Below are 18,340 nucleotides of genomic sequence, written 5' to 3' on the forward strand. Positions count from 1 at the left end.
TTAGCAAAGTAGTTGTTAAGGACAAATCTGCACCATGCTCTGGCTCATGTCTTAAACTTGATTGGCACCACAATTATGAGAAAATTGCATTTCTATTTCTTTTCTGTCACGTTTCTGTCACTAATTTAATTGAAAGAAAGTTTATGTAAATAGGAACTAGCACAATAATATGAATATCTGAATATGTTGATTCAATCTGATGATGCATGCAGTCAAAGACAATTTATGTAGACCCATATGGAAATAAAATAAATGATGCAAAAAATTACCATAAATAAGATAGATGCCAAGTTCACCAGATAACCAGGGGTACGATCTTTCCAAGTCAGTTTCTCCTTTTCCTTTTCATCCTTTTCATCCTAGTATAAGACATAATGGCAAAATTATAATATATAATGCTAAATAATGAAATGAAAATAGTAGTGATCCAACTCAAGTTAAAATAATGTGATGGTGTCATTCAGTAAAACTTTGTCTCATGATAGTTTTGATAAGATTTAATCACACTCATTTTTTGCTAATTTATATGTAACATTTGAAGATTCATTTAAACTGTCTTTAGAATAATAGAATCATACAGTTGGAAGAGACCACAAGGACCATCCAGTCCAAACCTCTGCCATGGAGGAATATACCCTCAAAGCACTGCTGACAGAGTACCATCCAGCCTCTGTTTAAATGGTTTAAAAAGCTCAAAAGGAGACTCCACCACATTCCAAGTTCCACAGCTGAACAGCTCTCACCATCAGGATGTTCTTTTTTGTAGCCACAGAGTAGAACAATCTGCTGTTCTCCATCAGTTTTCAAAGATTATTGCCAATGGCTCCGATACTACATTTGCCCGTTCTTTTAATACTATTGAATTTAATAGGTTTATTCTTGAGAGGAATAAAACAGATTTTAGGCCACTTTTATTGATACATATACAGCGCACCCTTTTTTATGTGGGGAATCCATTCCGGACCCGCATAAAGAAAAAAAAAACCAAGTATGCTGGAGCCCCATTAGAAGTAATGGGACTTGTCACCATGGTGCGCACCCCATTACTTCTTCCGGTGCAGGCTTCCAGCATATGCTGGAAATTGCGTATGGCATGGCCACGTATGACCTGGGCACACTGTATACCACATTGCATACTTGAGTGAAATTTTACAAATTATACTGTGTCAAAAAAATAATCACTGTGTATGGATTTCTTTATGCTGCTAAAAAGCTGAAAAAGAAACACCATCCTTGTGGCTATTAAGGCTATGCTTCAGCCTCAGCATATACAAATTCTATGAAAGTTACAGCTGCTACCTAGGTTATTTATTTATTTATTTATTTATTTATTTATTTATTTATTTATTTTCTATCCCACCTTTCTCCCCAAAAGGGACCAAAGGCAGTTGACAATATAAAAGAAGGCTCACAATATAGAGATGACACATTATGTGAATAGTCTTAGCTCTGTAATTTAAGCAAAAGTTCTCTGGAGACTTCCCTCTCTTCATTCTTTGGGAAACTGGTCAGCTTCACTATGAGGGACAAACCATTTGAAATACAGTGGTCTTCTTGAGCGTATGCACTCAAGCTGCGGGGTGCGCACGGTGTGCATGGGGTGCTGCACCACCGTGTCACTGCGCACAAGCCCCGTTGGAAGGGGCTCGAGCATAGGTGGAATTTGCCTTACGCGGCGGGGTCCAGAACAGATCCCCCTCATAAGGCAATGGTGGACTGTATCTTGCTCGTCATAGAACAGTGAAAAGAGTAATCAAATTTCCTGCCACCTTTGGAGACAGGAAGAATAAAAGGAATCATAGAATCATAGAGTTGGAAGAGACCACAAGGGCCATCCAGTCCATCCCCCCTGCCATGCAGGAAATCACAATCAAAGCATCCCCAACAGGTGACTATCCAGCCTCTTCCACCACACTCCAAGGGAGTGTATTCCACTGTCAAATAGCTCTTAGTGTAATGCTGAGGTGGAATTTCTTTTCCTGTAGCTTTCATCCATTGTTCCGTGTTGTAGTCTCTAGAGCAGCAGAAAACAAGCTTGATCCATCCTCAATGTGACACCCCTTCAAATACTTAAACAGGGCTACCATATCACCTCTTAACCGTCTCTTCTCCAGGCTAAACATACCCAGTGCCGTCTGTAGTAGTGGAGAGACTAAGCAAGTGAAATAATATTAGCAATTAGTACTTAAAGGAATAATTATTCTTTAAGTGGAATATGGATGGATTTAGAAGGAAGAAGAGATACTGGAAAGAGTAAGGATTATTAGTCATTGTTAAAATTATGAAATCAGGTTTTTTTTTTAAAGAAAGGGCAGTTTACAGACTGCATCTGTATGATCACAGTATAATATGTATTTTTTGTGGTGGGGAGAGGTGTATATTATATTAAAAAAATAGCACATTATACATGACCTATTTCCTCTATCCCCCACCCCCCGCAAAATAAACCTCAAAGGCTTGCTGGAAAAAATGTTCCCACCTGCCTGCAAAAGGACAGCAAGGAGGAGAGTACTGCCATGGGGAACAGTCATGGCTAAGCCTTGGAGGAGGCATGTGGTGGTGGTGGGGGGACTCCTTGCTAAGGGGTACCGAAGCAGTGGTTGGTGGGCCTGACAAGATGTCTTCAGGAGGTGCGTTGTCTCCCTGGGGACAAGATTAGTCAAGTCTATTGACCAATACCCCTTCCTTTTAGTCCATGTTGGAACGAATGATACTGCAAGGCACAGTCTTCAGAATATCATAAGTGCTATGAAGCTCTGGGTAGGAAGCTGAAAGAGATGGCTGCACAGGTTGTCATCTCATCTCTTCTGCCAGTTGAAGTGCATCATGGTTCAGGAAGGGAGAAGAAAATAGTGGATGAAAACAACTGGCTCCGTAGATGGTGTTGCCAAGAATTATTTGAATTCTTGGATCATGGGCTGCAGTTCCATGAGGTGGGAACATCTGGCAAAGGATGGATTGCATCTCACACCAGTTGGCAAAATCGTTTTTGCCAGTAGCCTCAAAAGTTTGATCAGGAGGGCTTTAAAGTGAGTTATATGGGGGAGGTAGATATTATTTTGGAAGGCAAAAGGGCTGGTGAAAATAGTCAAACTGTCGTAGAGGGAAGAAGGCAAACAGTGCAAAGACCCAACAGTGGGAGGCAAAAAAACCTTGCACAGGCAGCAAGTAAAGGGAACACATGGTCTTATATGTCTCTACACTAATATACAGAGCAAGATGAACTCGAACTCCTAGCACAACAAAGCAAATAAGATATAATAGACATCACTGAAACCTGGTGGGATGAGTCTCATGATTGGAATGTAGGAATACAGGGGTAGAAATAGGCCAAAGAGGAAAGAAGGAGGAATAGCTTTATATGTCAGAGATATTTACACCAGTAAACAGATCCAGCACATCAATCCTGGAAGCCAGATAGAAAGCATCTGGATAAATATTAAAGGGGAGGGAAACAGGGATGTTATTGTGGAAGTCTACTATAGACCCCCAAGTCAGATGGAGGTATTGGATGGTGCCTTTCTAGAACAGATGACCACACACTCAGAAAGGAGAGATGTAGTAGTGATGAGTGACTTCAACTATCCTGATATTTGCTGGAAGTCAAACTCAGCAAAATCCTCAAGGTCTAGCAAATTCCTCACTTGCCTCGAAGACAATTTCATTGTCCAAAAGGTGGAAGAGGCAACAAGGGGATCAGCTATTTTAGATCTGAACCTAACCAACAAGGATGACTAGGTCTAGTAAATTCATCACTTGCCTCGAAATAGTAGTTCAACAAACCAATGTTTTTCTTCTCATCCATTGAGAACTTGGTGATTTTTTTTTAAAAAAAATATTCGTTTCAAAGGTTCCAGTTTTAAAAAGTTATTTTGTCTCTCCCTGTCAGCAGCTAGAGAAGGATTTTTCACAGATTTCCTGAATGACAATAAAAGACAAGTTGAACATTTACGCTATTTACGTGTTTTGGTGCTAATTTAATTTGCATTTCAAACTTAATTACCAGGTCAATAAGAAGTTTGGCAGAGGTTTAAAGAACATTCCCCTGTTTGAAAAAAACCTGAAGGCACACACACAGACACACACAGAAAAACCCCAGTCTCAACAAATAAACTTTGACTGCAGCCCCAACAAGAAACGGTAGAGTTGGGGGGGACCCTCAAGGACCATCCAGTCCAACCCCCTTCTGCTATGAAGGAATACATAGGAATACATAGGATCCTAGAGGACATGTAGTCTGACCCTCTGTTCAACATCATGATGGCACTGGAAGATGTGACCAACCAAGGGTTTTCTTGACATAAAGAGGAGTTTTGCCATGGGCTGCCCCTGAAGCTGAGACATTGTGACCCTTACATAAGAGAAGGGGGTGGGGTGGCAAATGGCAATGCTCTTCTGCCAAGCAGGAATTCTGCCATGGGGGAATCTTAGCATTGGAAGGGATTCCAAAGTTCATCTCATCCACCCCCCCCCCTTGGATACATCACACTCTCATGGGTATTCTGAACTCTTCTTGCCAAAAATAAAATAATAAAATGCATGATAGGTTAGCATCACTCATGGATATTCTGAAAATAAAGAAATTAAAATGCAAAATAAAAGTAGGTTTTCCTTAGCATCACCTTGAGAGAGCTGCAGAGAGAGGTTTGTCATGCCCTACCTCTGAAGCTGAGAGAGTGTGACCCTCACAAAAGAGAAGAAGGGGCAGGGTGAAGTCCAATGGCAGGAACTCCTAGCATTGGAAGGGATTCCCAAGGGTCATCCTGGCCTTCTACCATGATGGAGTACCTAGGATTTTAGGGATGGACTTGAGACTGAGAGCATGTGACTTGCTCAAGGTCACCCAGTTAATTTCTTTGGTGAAGTGGGAGATAAATCCCTGTGGATTTACATGGCTGAGCTGGGATTAGAACTCTAGCCTTAGTCCATCCCTAAAATCCTAGGTACTTCTTCATGGATGGGGGACACCTGGCTGAAGGAAACTATGTGTGAAAGGGATCTAGGAGTCCAAGTATACCACAAGTTGAACATGAGTCAACAGTGAAAGGCCAATACAATTTTAGGTTACAATAAAAAGGCCAATACAATTTTAGGTTGTGTCAATAAAAGTATAGTGTCTAGATCAAGGGAAGCAATAGTGCCACTCTATTCTGCTTTGGTCAGACCCCATGTGGAATATTGTGTCCAGTTCTGGCCACCACAATTCAAACAGTATGCTGAGAAACTGGAGCATGTCCAAAGGATTCTATGATGCTAGTCTAACCTCTATGGGAAGGGAGTTTGAGAGTCTGGGAGCAGCCACTAAGAAAACCCTTTTCCTGTATTCTCATCAGGTGTACTTGTGGAACCAGAGTGAAGGGCCTCCTCACTAGATCTGAAAATGACAGGTTTGCATAGAAGAATAAAAAGATATAGATGAACCTTTGACATGATTATCAAGTCTTGTTTGACTGTAGGGGTGGTGCTCATCTCCATTATTAAGTCGAGGAGCCAGGATTGTCAAAGATGACCCTGTGATTATGTGGCCAGCATGACTGCACAGAACACTGTTAACTTCCCACCAAAGTGATACCTATTTATCTACCTGCATTTGCTTGTTTTTTAACAGCTAGGTTGGCAGAAGCTTGGAACAGTGATAGGACCTCACTCTGTCATGCGGTGCTTCGGCCTCAACATACCTACCTTGCGATAATCAGAGTCAGCATCTTAACCACTGAGCCACCTACATACAGTGCTACAAATATCCTGAACCTGAATTACATAGACATAACCAGCATTTTGAAATGTGCCTGGAAATGGATTGGCAGCCAGGAAAGATGCTGCAACAAGGAAAAGTTTGCTCCTTGTAACCAGTCCCAGATAATAATCTGACTACCACTTTTTGTATCAGTTGAAGTTTCCAAACACTCTGCAAGCCCCACACAGAGGACATTAACATAATCCAAATGGGATATAAGTGGTGGGTTCCTAAGAAGTCCAAGACCCACAAAATCAGGTGCCACTTCATTTGTTGAATTATGTGTTACCCACCCTTCCTGATTATAATCAATATGATTATATTTATATCCCACTCAGTTCCTGAGACTCAGATATCCCATAGATTCAAGATTCTATGGATAACCATGTCAACACCATTATTTGATGAGATTTGCCACTTCCTTTTAAAGTGGTGATATGATATGAATGGCTTATTTAACTGTAGACTTTGAATATTATTTTACAGTATAACCCAAAACTGGGCTATATAACAGGGACAGAGGAGGAGAGCCTGAGAGTACCACCACAGGGAACAGTCGATGCTAAGCCTCGATGGAGGCATACCGTGGTAGTGGGGGACTCCTTGCTGAGGAGTACAGAAACCGTGATTTGAGGGCCTGACAAGATGTCTCAGGAGGTGTGTTGTCTCCCTGGGGTAAAGATCCAAGATGTGACAGAGAGGTATTTAACATCACCACGTGGGAACCAATGATACTGCAAGGCACAGCCTTCAGAATATCAGAAAGGAGTATGAGGCCCTGGGCTGAAACCTGAAAGAAATGGATGCACAAGTTGGAAGACACGGGTAAGGGAACCTGGTTGGAACGATCTGCCTAAAACCACCCAGCAACTCAAGTTTTTTGTGGGTTTTTCCGGCTATGTGGCCATGTTCTAGCAGAGTTTCTTTCTGATGTTTCGCCAGCATCTGTGGCTGGCATCTTCTTTGATGCCACAGATGCTGGTGAAACATCAGAAAGAAACTCTGCTAGAACATGGCCACATAGCCCGAAAAACCCACAAAAAAACTATGGATGCCGGCCACGAAAGCCTTCGACTTTACAAATATACTATCCTTTCTGATGTCATAAGGCAAAACTCACACCTCCTAGGCTATAGGGTTACAATGCTAATTAGGCTTCAATAATTAAATAATGAATATTATGGGATGGCATTATGTAACTTAGTTTAGTACACATGCTCATGAATGTTACCTGCTGATTAGTGAGGCATAGTCAACACAGAGCTAGAATGCTCTGTGATTACCATACTGAAATGCATAAACACTTGTAGTTGTGATTTTCTCAGTGGATAAGATTGTGGAAGTTATTAGACCCCTGATCCTCTTTTGCTTTGCTGCAGCAAAAGAAATGTGTGGATTGCCCCTTTTTGGTGTGTGGTTTGTCTGAGTCACACAGAGATCTAAGAACTGCTAGTAGTGGACATCAAAACCACAACACCATGCAAGCTCTCTTCTGGAAGATGTAGTCCCTCCAAATATTTTCCCCCAAACTTTGACTATCTGGGAATTCTTTCATTTCTAAATCAGTGCATTTTGATAGAAATTCCTTTGTTAAATAAGGGAATAGAGATAAAACCTGTGCTGTATGTAGTAACATTGTCCTTGAAAACACAGGTTTACAGCTTGGCTGTACTCCTGGACTAAGCCTTGAAACTATTCCTCAGTTTTTGATGGTGACTGAGAATGCAGTTAGAAGATTAAAACTAATGGGCCAACTGCACCTATTCCTAGGAACATCTGACCTGACCATGGCCTGGGACAGACCGCCTGAAAAAAGTGGCCTGCCGGCAGCCTTTTTTCCTCCTGAGGGAAGCCACAGCTGCCAAACCGCGTGGCTTCCCTCTGAGGGAAAAAGAACCTGAGAAAAGTCCCTAACCCTAGAATCAGCACTGGTACGCCGCTTTATGTACCTCACCCATGTCAGGATTATTTTAATATGCTTTATGTGGGACTGCCTTTGACAAATGTTTAGAAATTTCAACTGGTCCAAAAAGTTGCAGCCAGTCAGATTTTTAACAGAGCTGGTTGCAGAACAACATAGCTCAGTTGTTAAAACAGCTCCAAAGACTGTCAGTCTCTTTCCAATCACAATTCAGAGTGCTTGAGCTCTAAGAACTTTCCATTGACTCCACCACCTTCAAAGGTACATTTGATGGGAATAGAAGAGAAGGCCTTTCTGTGGCTACTTCCAGACTCTGGAATTCCTTTTCTAAGGAAATTAGATTGCCTCCCATCTTGCTGTTTTTTCATCAGCTGGCAAAAACCTTCAGGCATTTGGGAACTAGTTGTCTACATGTAAAGTCTTCATGTTTTAGTATGTTTGGAGACAGTGTGGCATAGTGATTTGAGTTCTGGAGTATATAACTCTGGAGGCTAGGGTTGGAATCCCTGCTCAGTCATTAAACTAACTAGTGACCTTGGGCAAATCACACTCTCTCAGCCTCAGAGGAAGGCAATGGCAAACCTCTTCTGAACATATCTTGCCAAGAAAACCATGATAGGTTCACTTTAGGGTTGTCATAGGTCAGAAATGACCTCAGGGCACACAACAACAATTTTTGAAACACTAGATCCAGTACTGGAGAATCCAGTGCTTAGGAGAATATTTATTTCCATGGCAGCAGTTTTAAAAAGGGGAAGTTGCGTTATAAATAAAACCATTACAGTCTTACTGTATTATTGATTCTGTTGTATTGTAGTAGATATAAAGATGGATTACAGTTTAGGAATCATAGGGGTGAAACAGACGGACAGGAAAAAGTGGATTGAAGCTGACTTTTCTGAAGCCACATTGCAACCCCACCAACCGCACCTCCAGCTCCCAAGGCAGCTGGAGTGCTCATGTCATGACCACATCATATGGCTTCAAGCCAGGAAGAAGCGGAAAACGCTGCTTCTTTTTGAAATGGCTATTCTCTTCATAAATTGCCTAGAGGGTACTTTCCTGGTGGCTTCAAGGCATGTGTCAGCTAAATGCCACAGTTGCAAGTCAGCCTGAAAGCATCTCTTTTTGCCTGTCTGTTTAGCCAAATAGAATAATAGAATCTAAATAGCGAACTAGATAAAAAGGAAATATGTAGTTACTTGGATAAACAAACAATTCCAAAATTAAATGATGAAGAAAACCTGAAATTGAATCAACCATTTACCAACAGAGAGATATCAGCAGCCATACAAAGATTGAAACCTAACAAAACACCTGGACCTGATGATTTTTCTTCTGCCTTTTACAAACAAATGGAAGAGGTTCTTATGGGCGCATTACAGACCGCTGGATTGCGGCGGTCTGGCTCTGCCTCCGCTTGCAGTGTCCAGGAACCGCAGCGGCCAAACCACGCGGCTCCCGGACGCTCCAAGGAAGGAGCATGGAAATCGCGCTCCTTCCTGGGCCCCGGAAGAGACGCCGCGAGGCGCTAGTCACGCACTCGCGGCATTACTTCTGGGGCACGACGTGCGGACGCACAGCATCCGCTATGTCAATATGGCAGCGGCCGTGTGGAATGGCCGCCGCCATTTGTCACGGACTCTGTCCGTGATAGGGTTAGGGGCACCTTTTTAAAACTGGGACATCCTCAGGATGTCCCTAATGGCGGTCTGTAACCCGCCACAGAATCCCTAAAAGGGACTTTAAATGAGATACAAATTCATGGGATACCTGATTCATGGAAATCCACCTACACCTCCTTGATACCAAAAGAAAACAAAGATAAAAAAGATGTCAAAAATTATAGGCCGATCTCTCTGCTTAATGTTGACTATAAGATCTCTTCCATCATAGCAGAGAGATTAAAAGGAATACTATGTAGAATAATACATGGAGATCAAAGTGGCTTTTTACCTAGAAGACTTTTAAAGGATAATATTAGAACCATGATTGACATCATTGAATATTTTGAACACCATAACGAGAAAAATAATGGCCAAGGAGCCCTGGTGGCGCAGTGGTTAAATGCCTGTACTGCAGCCATTCACTCAAAACCACAAGGTTGCGAGTTCAAGACCAGTAACAGGGCCAAGCTCGACTCAGGCTTGCATCCTTCCGAGGTCACTAAAATGAGTACCCAGACTGTTGGGGGCAAATTAGCTTACTTGCTAATTAGCTTACTTGCTGTTCACCGCTATGATCTTTGGAATAGCGGTATATAAATAAAACAAATTAATTATGATACTATTGGACGCGGAGAAGGCGTTTGACAGGGTAAATTGGAACTTTTTGCTGGAAACCATCAGAAGAATGAATATGGGAGATAATTTCTTAAATTGGATTAAGAACATTTATAAAGATCAAAAAGCCCAGTTAATCGTCAATGAAGAGAGAACTCCTAACATTAACATTGAAAGAGGAACAAGGCAGGGGTGTCCTCTTTCACCCCTCCTATTTATAATTGTATTAGAAATTCTAAACATTAAAATAAGAAACGACCAAACAATACAGGGAGTTCAAATCAAAGAGTGTTGTTTTAAGTTAAGAGCCTTCACGGATGACATAATACTTTATTTAGAAAACCCGAAGACATCTATAAAACGCATGGAAGAGATTTTGTTTGAATATGGAAGTTTTTCAGGTTTTAAAGAAAACGAAGAAAAGACGTCTATACTAACTAAGAACTTATCACAGAAAGAGGATGAAGAACTTGCAAAACTATCAGGTTACAAAGTGGAAAAAGAAGTAAGGTATCTGGGCTTAAATTTAACAAAGAGGAATATAGATCTTTTCCATAACAACTATTTGAGGACTTGGAAAAAATACGTTCCAATTTAGGGAAATGGTCTAAATTACATCTTTCTTTTCTTGGTAAAGTAGCCGTTATAAAAATGAATGTCTTACCTAGGTTTATATTTCTCTTCCAAAACTTACCAATTGTCTCACATTTACGTTATCTTGAAGAATGGCAAAGAGAACTCTCCAAATTCTTATGGTCTTGTAAAAAGGCAATAATTAGTTGGAGAATCCTAACTGATTCACCCATGAGGGGAGGTTGTGCTTTACCCAATCTAAGATTATATTTTTTTGCAGCCTGTTCACTCTGGTTAGAAGATTGGATTAAATTAGAGAACAGAAGAATACTTTGTTTGGAAAGTGTCAAATTAAAATTTGCATTCCATGCTTTCCTCTGGTATGGAAAACTTAAAGAAAATACCGATTTCTCTCATCACTTTGTGAGGAACTCATTATTAACTTCATTGCTGAAAGTCAAAAATCTTTTTTATAACAAGCTACCATTATGGGTTTCTCTTCAGGAAGCTTTCTGGCAAAGAACAAAAACAAATCAGGAAAGTAACTACATAACATATAAATCTTTATTGGAACAGGGAGAAGTAATTAAGTTAAAATCATTTGAACAAATGAAATCAGAAGAAATAGTTAATGATTGATTTGTATATAGACAAATAACAGAACGGTTTAAAACGGATATCAAGAACATCGGAATAAATGTGAACAATAATGAAATAGACGAAACTATATTTGACAAAAAAACGAAACATATATCTAAATATTATAGGATACTACAAAGGAGAGATCTTGAAAATGAAACGATTAAGCATACCATGATAAAATGGTCACAGAATGTTGGGAGGGTCATAGAGCTAGAGATATGGGGAAAAACATGTTTGAACTCTAACAATTTCACACTTTGCCAAAACTACAGAGAAAACTTCTTAAAAATGCTCCCTCGCTGGCACATATCACCTCATAAAATCAACTTGGTGTATAAAAAACACGATGCGGCATGCTGGAAATGTAAAAAAATAGATGCAATTTTTTTTCATCTGTGGTGGACGTGTAGAGAAACAGAAAAGTATTGGAAAAAAATCCACCTAGCAATGTGTGAGATTTTGGGCCACAACATATCTTTTGACCCACTCTTATTTTTGTTGAATATAACCTCAGATCTAAAAAGAGAAACAGAGAGAAAATTTAAACGTATTATTTTATACATGGTTACGACGGCAAGAATTATCTTTGCTAAGTCATGGAAGAATCCAGTAACACCAAATTTAGAAGACTGGCTTTTCAATCTTTATGAAGCAATGGAGATGGATATATTGACAGCTTTGATGAAAGGGAAAACGTAAGAAGAAACTGAAGAGGATTGGTTATGTGTGATAAAATACAGGGAAAGCAAGAAAACAAAGTAAAAATGGGAAAGGGAGAGAAAGGAAAAAAAAGAAAAAGAAAAAGAAGAGGAGGGGAAAGAAAGAAAAGAAGAAGAAAAAGAGATATTCTCCTTTTCGACCTGTTTTTATCCTCTCTTTCCCTTTCCTTTATAGATAATGTATGATAACACAGTAAGGTAAAGAATTAAAGCTAGAATTTGTATATAAATATCAATAGACTTTTCTCACAGTTTTACTGTTTATAACTATGTAATAATGTTCTTATAGTCTCAGCGTAAATTCTTAACAAAAGATGTATAAAGTAACTCAACAATCATAGGCTAATAGGAAGTATATTAGGTATAAAAAAATCTAACAAACTATATGGTAAATAAGTTGTACTTACACTATAAGGTTAGAGATCTTGTCTTGGAAGTAGAAGAATATTCCAGTAAAAATAATACAGAAAGAATTACATGTCAAAGCTACCTAGATATAGTAGTGCTGTATGTTTATATGTTTGTATGTTTATATGTTGTCATTTGTATATGGATGTTTTTGTAATTTAATAATAATAATAATAATAATAATAATAATAATAATAATAAATTCAAAATGACCTGAATAGACTAGAAAGCTGGGCCACAGCTAACAAAATGAACTCCAACAGGGAGAAATGTAAGGTACTGCACTTAGGGTGGAAAAATGAAACGCACAGATATAGGATGGGTGACACCTGGCTGAATGAAACTACATGTGAAAGGGATCTAGGAGTCCAAGTAGACCACAAATTGAACATGAGTCAACAGTGCAATGCAGCAGCTAACAAGGCCAATGCGATTTTAGGCTGCATCAATAGAAGTATAGTGTCTAGATCAAGTGCCACTATATTCTGCTCTGGTCAGGCCCCACCTGGAATATTGTGTCCAGTTCTGGGCGCCACAATTCAGAAAGGACATTGAGAAAGGGATGTCATATTGAGGAGGGAGCAAACTTGTTTTCTTCTGCTCCAGAGAACAGGAGCTGGAACAATGGATCCAAGCTACGTGAAAAGAGATTCCACCTCAACATTAGGAGGAACTTGGAGGTCTTTAAACAAAGGCTGGATGGCCATCTGTATGGGATGCTTTGGTTTGGATTTCCTGCATGGCAGGGGGTTGGACTGTATGGCCCTTGTGGTCTCTTCCAACTCTACAATTCTATGATTCTATTATTCTATTTGGCTAAACAGACAGGCAAAAAGAGATGCTTTCAGGCTGACTTGAAACTGTGGCATTTAGCTGACACATGCCTTGAAGCCACCAGGAAAGTACCCTCTAGGCAATTTATGAAGAGAATAGCCATTTCAAAAAGAAGCAGCGTTTTCCACTTCTTCCTGGCTTGAAGCCATATGATGTGGTCATGACATGAGCACTCCAGCTGCCTTGGGAGCTGGAGGTGCGGTTGGTGGGGTTGCAATGTGGCTTCAGAAAAGTCAGCTTCAATCCACTTTTTCCTGCCCGTCTGTTTCACCCCTATGATTCCTAAACTGTAATCCATCTTTATATCTACTACAATACAACAGAATCAAATACAAGATTTCAAAAGAGTCCCTGCTTACTAAATTTGTCTCATTGACTAAAACGTATTAATGAATTACAGTCTTAAATAATTAAACTGCAGCTAAACCTGTTAAGACAGACAGCCCTATTTAAAAAAATGCAATGTTGATAGTATGAATGGGGGGAGACTTAATAATAATAATAATAATAATAATAATAATAATAACCTACCTCATCTTGACTTATTATTTTGCTTTTTTCAGTTCTTGACTTCTTCTGTAGTATTTTCGTTTCATATTCTGGTCTGGGATGTTCCTAAAACAAATTTGAAATGTGAGGAAAATGTAATAACTTAGCACTCACAAAAAACCAAAATGTAATCACTTAGCACTCATAAAAAATATACCAAGACACTATCAATTCACAGTTCAAACACACACTGATTTGATAGCAAATGCTTTGGAAACACAGGTTTTGGCCAAGTAAAATGGATAAAAACGTGTGGTTTCAGGTGCTTTGGAGGCTATGGTCCTGTACAGACAGGCCAAAATAAAGCTGCTTCGGGTCACTTTGGAGGTATGCTGTTTAAATGATGCATGCATCCTAAGAGTCTGGAAGCTGTGCCAAAGCTGCACTCCAGTCCTTAGGACTGGATCATGGCTTTGGTGTGACTTCCGGACTCTTAGGAAGCATGCACCATTTAAACAGCATACCTCCAAAGTGACCCGAAGCAGCTTTATTTTGGCCTGTCTGTATGGGGCCATGGTGTGCAGATGACACATGTCCCCATTCTAGCTGGAAGCCACTCTGAGGCTTCTTGAGGTGGCCCAAAGCCGGCCCAAAAAGAAGCGACAAAAAGCCACACCTTGTTTGAGGTCCATTTAGGACCATGGCAGTAGCTGGCTTCAGGACTGCAGCATCCAGTCGCTGCAATCCCAGGCTGATTGGAGTGTGATTGTAGCTGGAGTGATCAGATGTCGCTGCACACTCCTTATCTGCTTCTCCCATAGTTATAAAACTGGAAGAAGAAATCAGACCTTTACATGCTCCTTGGTGCATTTTGACAATCAAAAGGGAGGGAGAACTCATTTAAGCAAGTACTTTATCATTGTTGCTATTAACTGCTATCAAGTCGACTTTGACCTATTGTGACTCTATGAATGAGAGACTTCCAAGTCATCTTATCATCAACAGCCCTGGATCAGCTCTTGCAGACTTAGGGTTTTGGCCTTGATTGTTTCTATCTGGCTGTAATATAGTCTTTTGCTTTTCCTGCTGCCTTCTACCTTATCAAGAATAATTGCCTTTTCGTTTGCTTATCATACATATTAAATAATTTTATTCTTGTCACAAATTTATAAAAATTATGAAAACATTAGTTAACAACAGTTTGGCAGCTATATCAGGAATAACTTTGAATCTTAAAATGTTTTAATTTGGGATTCAGATACACAAACCTGGAATGTCTAAAAACACAGCTTGTTCAAAGTTTCAAATGATAATAGAACATAAATCCCAGATTTATATAATTTATAATTTATATATTTCCCCCTCCAAAACATAACACATAATAACACATAACAAAACAAAACATAATAGACCTAGTCCTGGGAAAAGAGCAGGAAATAGATAGATAGATAGATAGATAGATAGAGAGAGAGAGAGAGAGAGAGAGAGAGAGAGAGAGATAAAATAACATTAGCTGTCCCCTCTTTTCCCGTCTTTATGCAATGTAAGATTTTTTTACTTCTGCCAAGTAACAGTAAAAGTCCTGCCTTTTTGCAATGTAACATTTTCACTTCTGCCTGGTAACAGTAAAACTCCTCCCCTTCTCTCCTGAACTGTCATCAAGTGAATATAGGTCAGAATGAGGACATTCTGTCGGCTATCCCGTGATATTTGTACACATTGGCTATAAACAAATCTGCCAGTTTGGTGGCATTTGGGAGTCCTTTATAAGCAACATAATGGGCTTGTTTGGAAAACCAGTCTACCACTACCCTCAGCTGAAACCTTTATTACAGGCAAGTTTGTAATAAAATCCATTGCTATGTGTTTCCATGGGCCCCCAGGAGTGGGACGTGGTTATAGCAGTCCTCTATGGTTCCCCACCAGAGATTTGGCACGGATGCAAATAGAACAACGTTTTGCATATGCTTCAGCCTCTCTTCTCATACCATTTCACCAATATCGTTTTCTGATGGTATGTCAAGTTTTTACGTAACCCCAGTGTACAGCTGCTTTAGCATCATGACATGTCTGTAAAAATTTTGCATCTCAAACTTTGGGGCACAAAAATCTTAGTGTCCTTAACCCAAAGTCCTTGGGAGTTCTGAATCAACAGGTTTTTGTGGTCTTGAAACCACCTGTCTCCCTCTGAGCTTTGTCTGATCTCTAGGTGTATTGGGCCGTTCTCTCGAGACTTCACTCCTCTCTTCTTTGGCTTGACTGCATGTCGTTACAGTCAAGCCCAATGTTCTGGAGTAAATATAGTCTGTAATGGAGATTAGTCCTTCCCCACATGCTGAGGAAGTTTGGAGTTTTCCAGGGAAATTTTTTAGAGTGAATTTAAATTTATAAAAGTCTTTGGCCCATCAGCGCTGTTTAGGACTCAATTTTTGAGGGGTATGAAGGGCTTCGAAATTACAGTGATTAGTCCAAACCTCAAAAGGCTGCAGAGCCCATTCTAAAAATTGTCTCCAATTCTGTAGTGCCCATTTGATAGCAAATGCCTCCGTCTCCCAGGTGAGCCAAAAAGTTTCAGATCCCTGAAATGTCCTAGGCAGGTAAGCATAATAATAATAATAATAATAAGTTTTATTTATATTCCGCCTTTTCCTTGCGGAATCAAGGCAAAGGGAGAAAAATACAAAATACAAAGTACACTTCCCCACCAATTGCATCACAGCAAACATAATACAATAGATTAATTATACAAGAAGAAAATACATAGAAAAGTAAAAAGTACAAAAAATCCAAAATACATGACATAGTGTAATAATCAAGCATAATATGGCATAATAATCTAAATGACAACCCCCAACTCTGTCCTAGCAGCAAAACAACAATCTATTAACAATTACATGTCGAAAATAGTTATCTTCTAGGCTGGTGTAGCCAGGTGTTCTGGGGGCATTGGAGCCTGCATAAAATGCTCTCCTCCGCATCCTTCTCTGGGCCAATGTAGCCAGATGGTCTGGGGAGGGGGCCCAGGAGCCACTATTTTAAAGGTGCCACTCTCTGAGGGTGTCTCCCAATTAGCTGCCTCAGGTCTACTGGGCTTTAGGTGGTCTTTAAAAAAAAGATTGGAAACATTTTTGTTGTTTTTGGAAGTCACAAGGTTTAACAACAAAACCACCCTGATGGCAAAGTCACAGGCATCTACCTGAACCACAAATGGCTTTTCTGGATCAGGGTGTGGCAGAATTGGTTCCATGCTAAACAACAGTTTCAGTTTTTTAAAAAGCATTTTGGCATTCCTCTGACCAAACTATCGGACCAGATGGCTTAAAATTTTGTGGTTTTGTGCCTTTGGCCTTTTCTTTATCTTTATCTCTAGTTTTTGATTTGAGCAAATTGGTTATTGGCAGTGCTATTTCTGCAAAATTGGGAATACGCTGTCTGTAGAAGTTGGCAAATCCCAAAAACTCTTGGACCTGTCTCTGGGTCTAAGGAGGGGCCCAATTTAGCACTGTCCGGACTTTGGCAGAGTCCATCTCAATCCCTTGAGCCAATACACGATGTCCCAAAAACAGTCTATGTGGAAATGATATTTGGACAATTTCACGTACAGCTGGTTGTTCATGTCCTGAGGGAAGCACAGCAGGTGAATATAATAATAATAATAATAATAATAATAATAATAATGATAATAACAACAACAAAATTTTATTTATATCCCACCCCTTTGAGGTCAATCGGGGCGACTAACAATAATAAAATACAATATACCAAGGAATAGTCCAGATTCCAGTCCAAAGGTCACACAACATCAGTCAGTCAGTCACAGCAAACGGCAGAGGTAAGAGCGTAGTCACAAGGCAAGTCCAGGGGTCAGATAACCAGAGTCATGGATCAAAGAACAATAAACACAGCAAAAATAAGGCTGCAAGCTCCTATCATCCTCTCCCCCCAACCAATGGGGGGGCTGGTTTAGCAGGATAACAGTGGGTGGACCGTTGAGGCATCCTCCCAAGAGTGTTCCTCTGGCTTGTACCCTGCCAAGTCAATCAGGTACTGGAGCTGAACATGCCGTCTCTGGGAGTCCAGAATCTGGGCCACCTCAAACTGATCCTCCCCATCAACCAGGACCAGAGGCAGTGCAGGCACTGAGCCCACATCAGGATGAAGATCTGTGGCAGGAACCAGGGGAAACAATGAAACACCGGATGGATCCGCAAGGACCGAAGGAGTTGTAACCAGAAAGCCACCGGGTTGATCTGTGCCGTAATCCAGTAGGGACCTACATAACAGTCATCCAGCTTTCAACAGAGACGCCGAAGCTGCAGATGATGCGTAGAAAGCCAGATTCAGTCACTGACCTTCAGAGAGACTCCTGGCTGATGTTTCCAGTCTGCAAACTGCTTGTAGGCCTGCTTTGCTTGTTCCAACTGTTCCTTGAGGAGTTCCTGCAATGCATGCAATTCTTGTACCCATTGATCAGCTGCGGGGACTGAAGGTTGAGAGGCCACGGCCAGAAACAGGCCCAGGTGGAAACTATAATTCCCAAATAACGGCAGCTGCTGAGTGGAGGAATGCAAGGCATTGTTGTACATGAATTCCACCAGAGAGAGTAACTCCACCCAGTTGTCCTGCTGGAGGGAACAAGCTTGTTTTCTGCTGTTCCAGAGAACAGGACCCGGAACAATGGATGCAAGCTACAGGAAAAGAGATTCTACCTCAGCATTAGGAGGAACTTCCTGAC

The 18,340-nt window shown here is 40.5% G+C and overlaps 1 protein-coding gene across 1 annotated transcript in view; it reads right to left on the reverse strand.

Annotated features, from left to right (window-relative positions):
- ANO2 (anoctamin 2) overlaps positions 1–18,340 on the reverse strand; it is a 148,466-nt gene that overhangs the window by 46,031 nt on the left and 84,095 nt on the right. Inside the window, exons 13-14 of the mRNA XM_089526905.1 lie at positions 13,648–13,731; positions 270–359 (exon numbers count right to left, since the gene is read on the reverse strand). Coding sequence (XP_089383031.1) covers positions 270–359; positions 13,648–13,731 — 174 coding nt within the window. The remainder of the gene's footprint in view (positions 1–269; positions 360–13,647; positions 13,732–18,340) is intronic.

This window comes from Sceloporus occidentalis, unplaced genomic scaffold (genome assembly GCF_023333645.1).
Source record: "Sceloporus occidentalis isolate IW3139 unplaced genomic scaffold, rSceOcc1.0.p SCAF_5, whole genome shotgun sequence".
Lineage (NCBI taxonomy): Eukaryota > Metazoa > Chordata > Lepidosauria > Squamata > Phrynosomatidae > Sceloporus > Sceloporus occidentalis.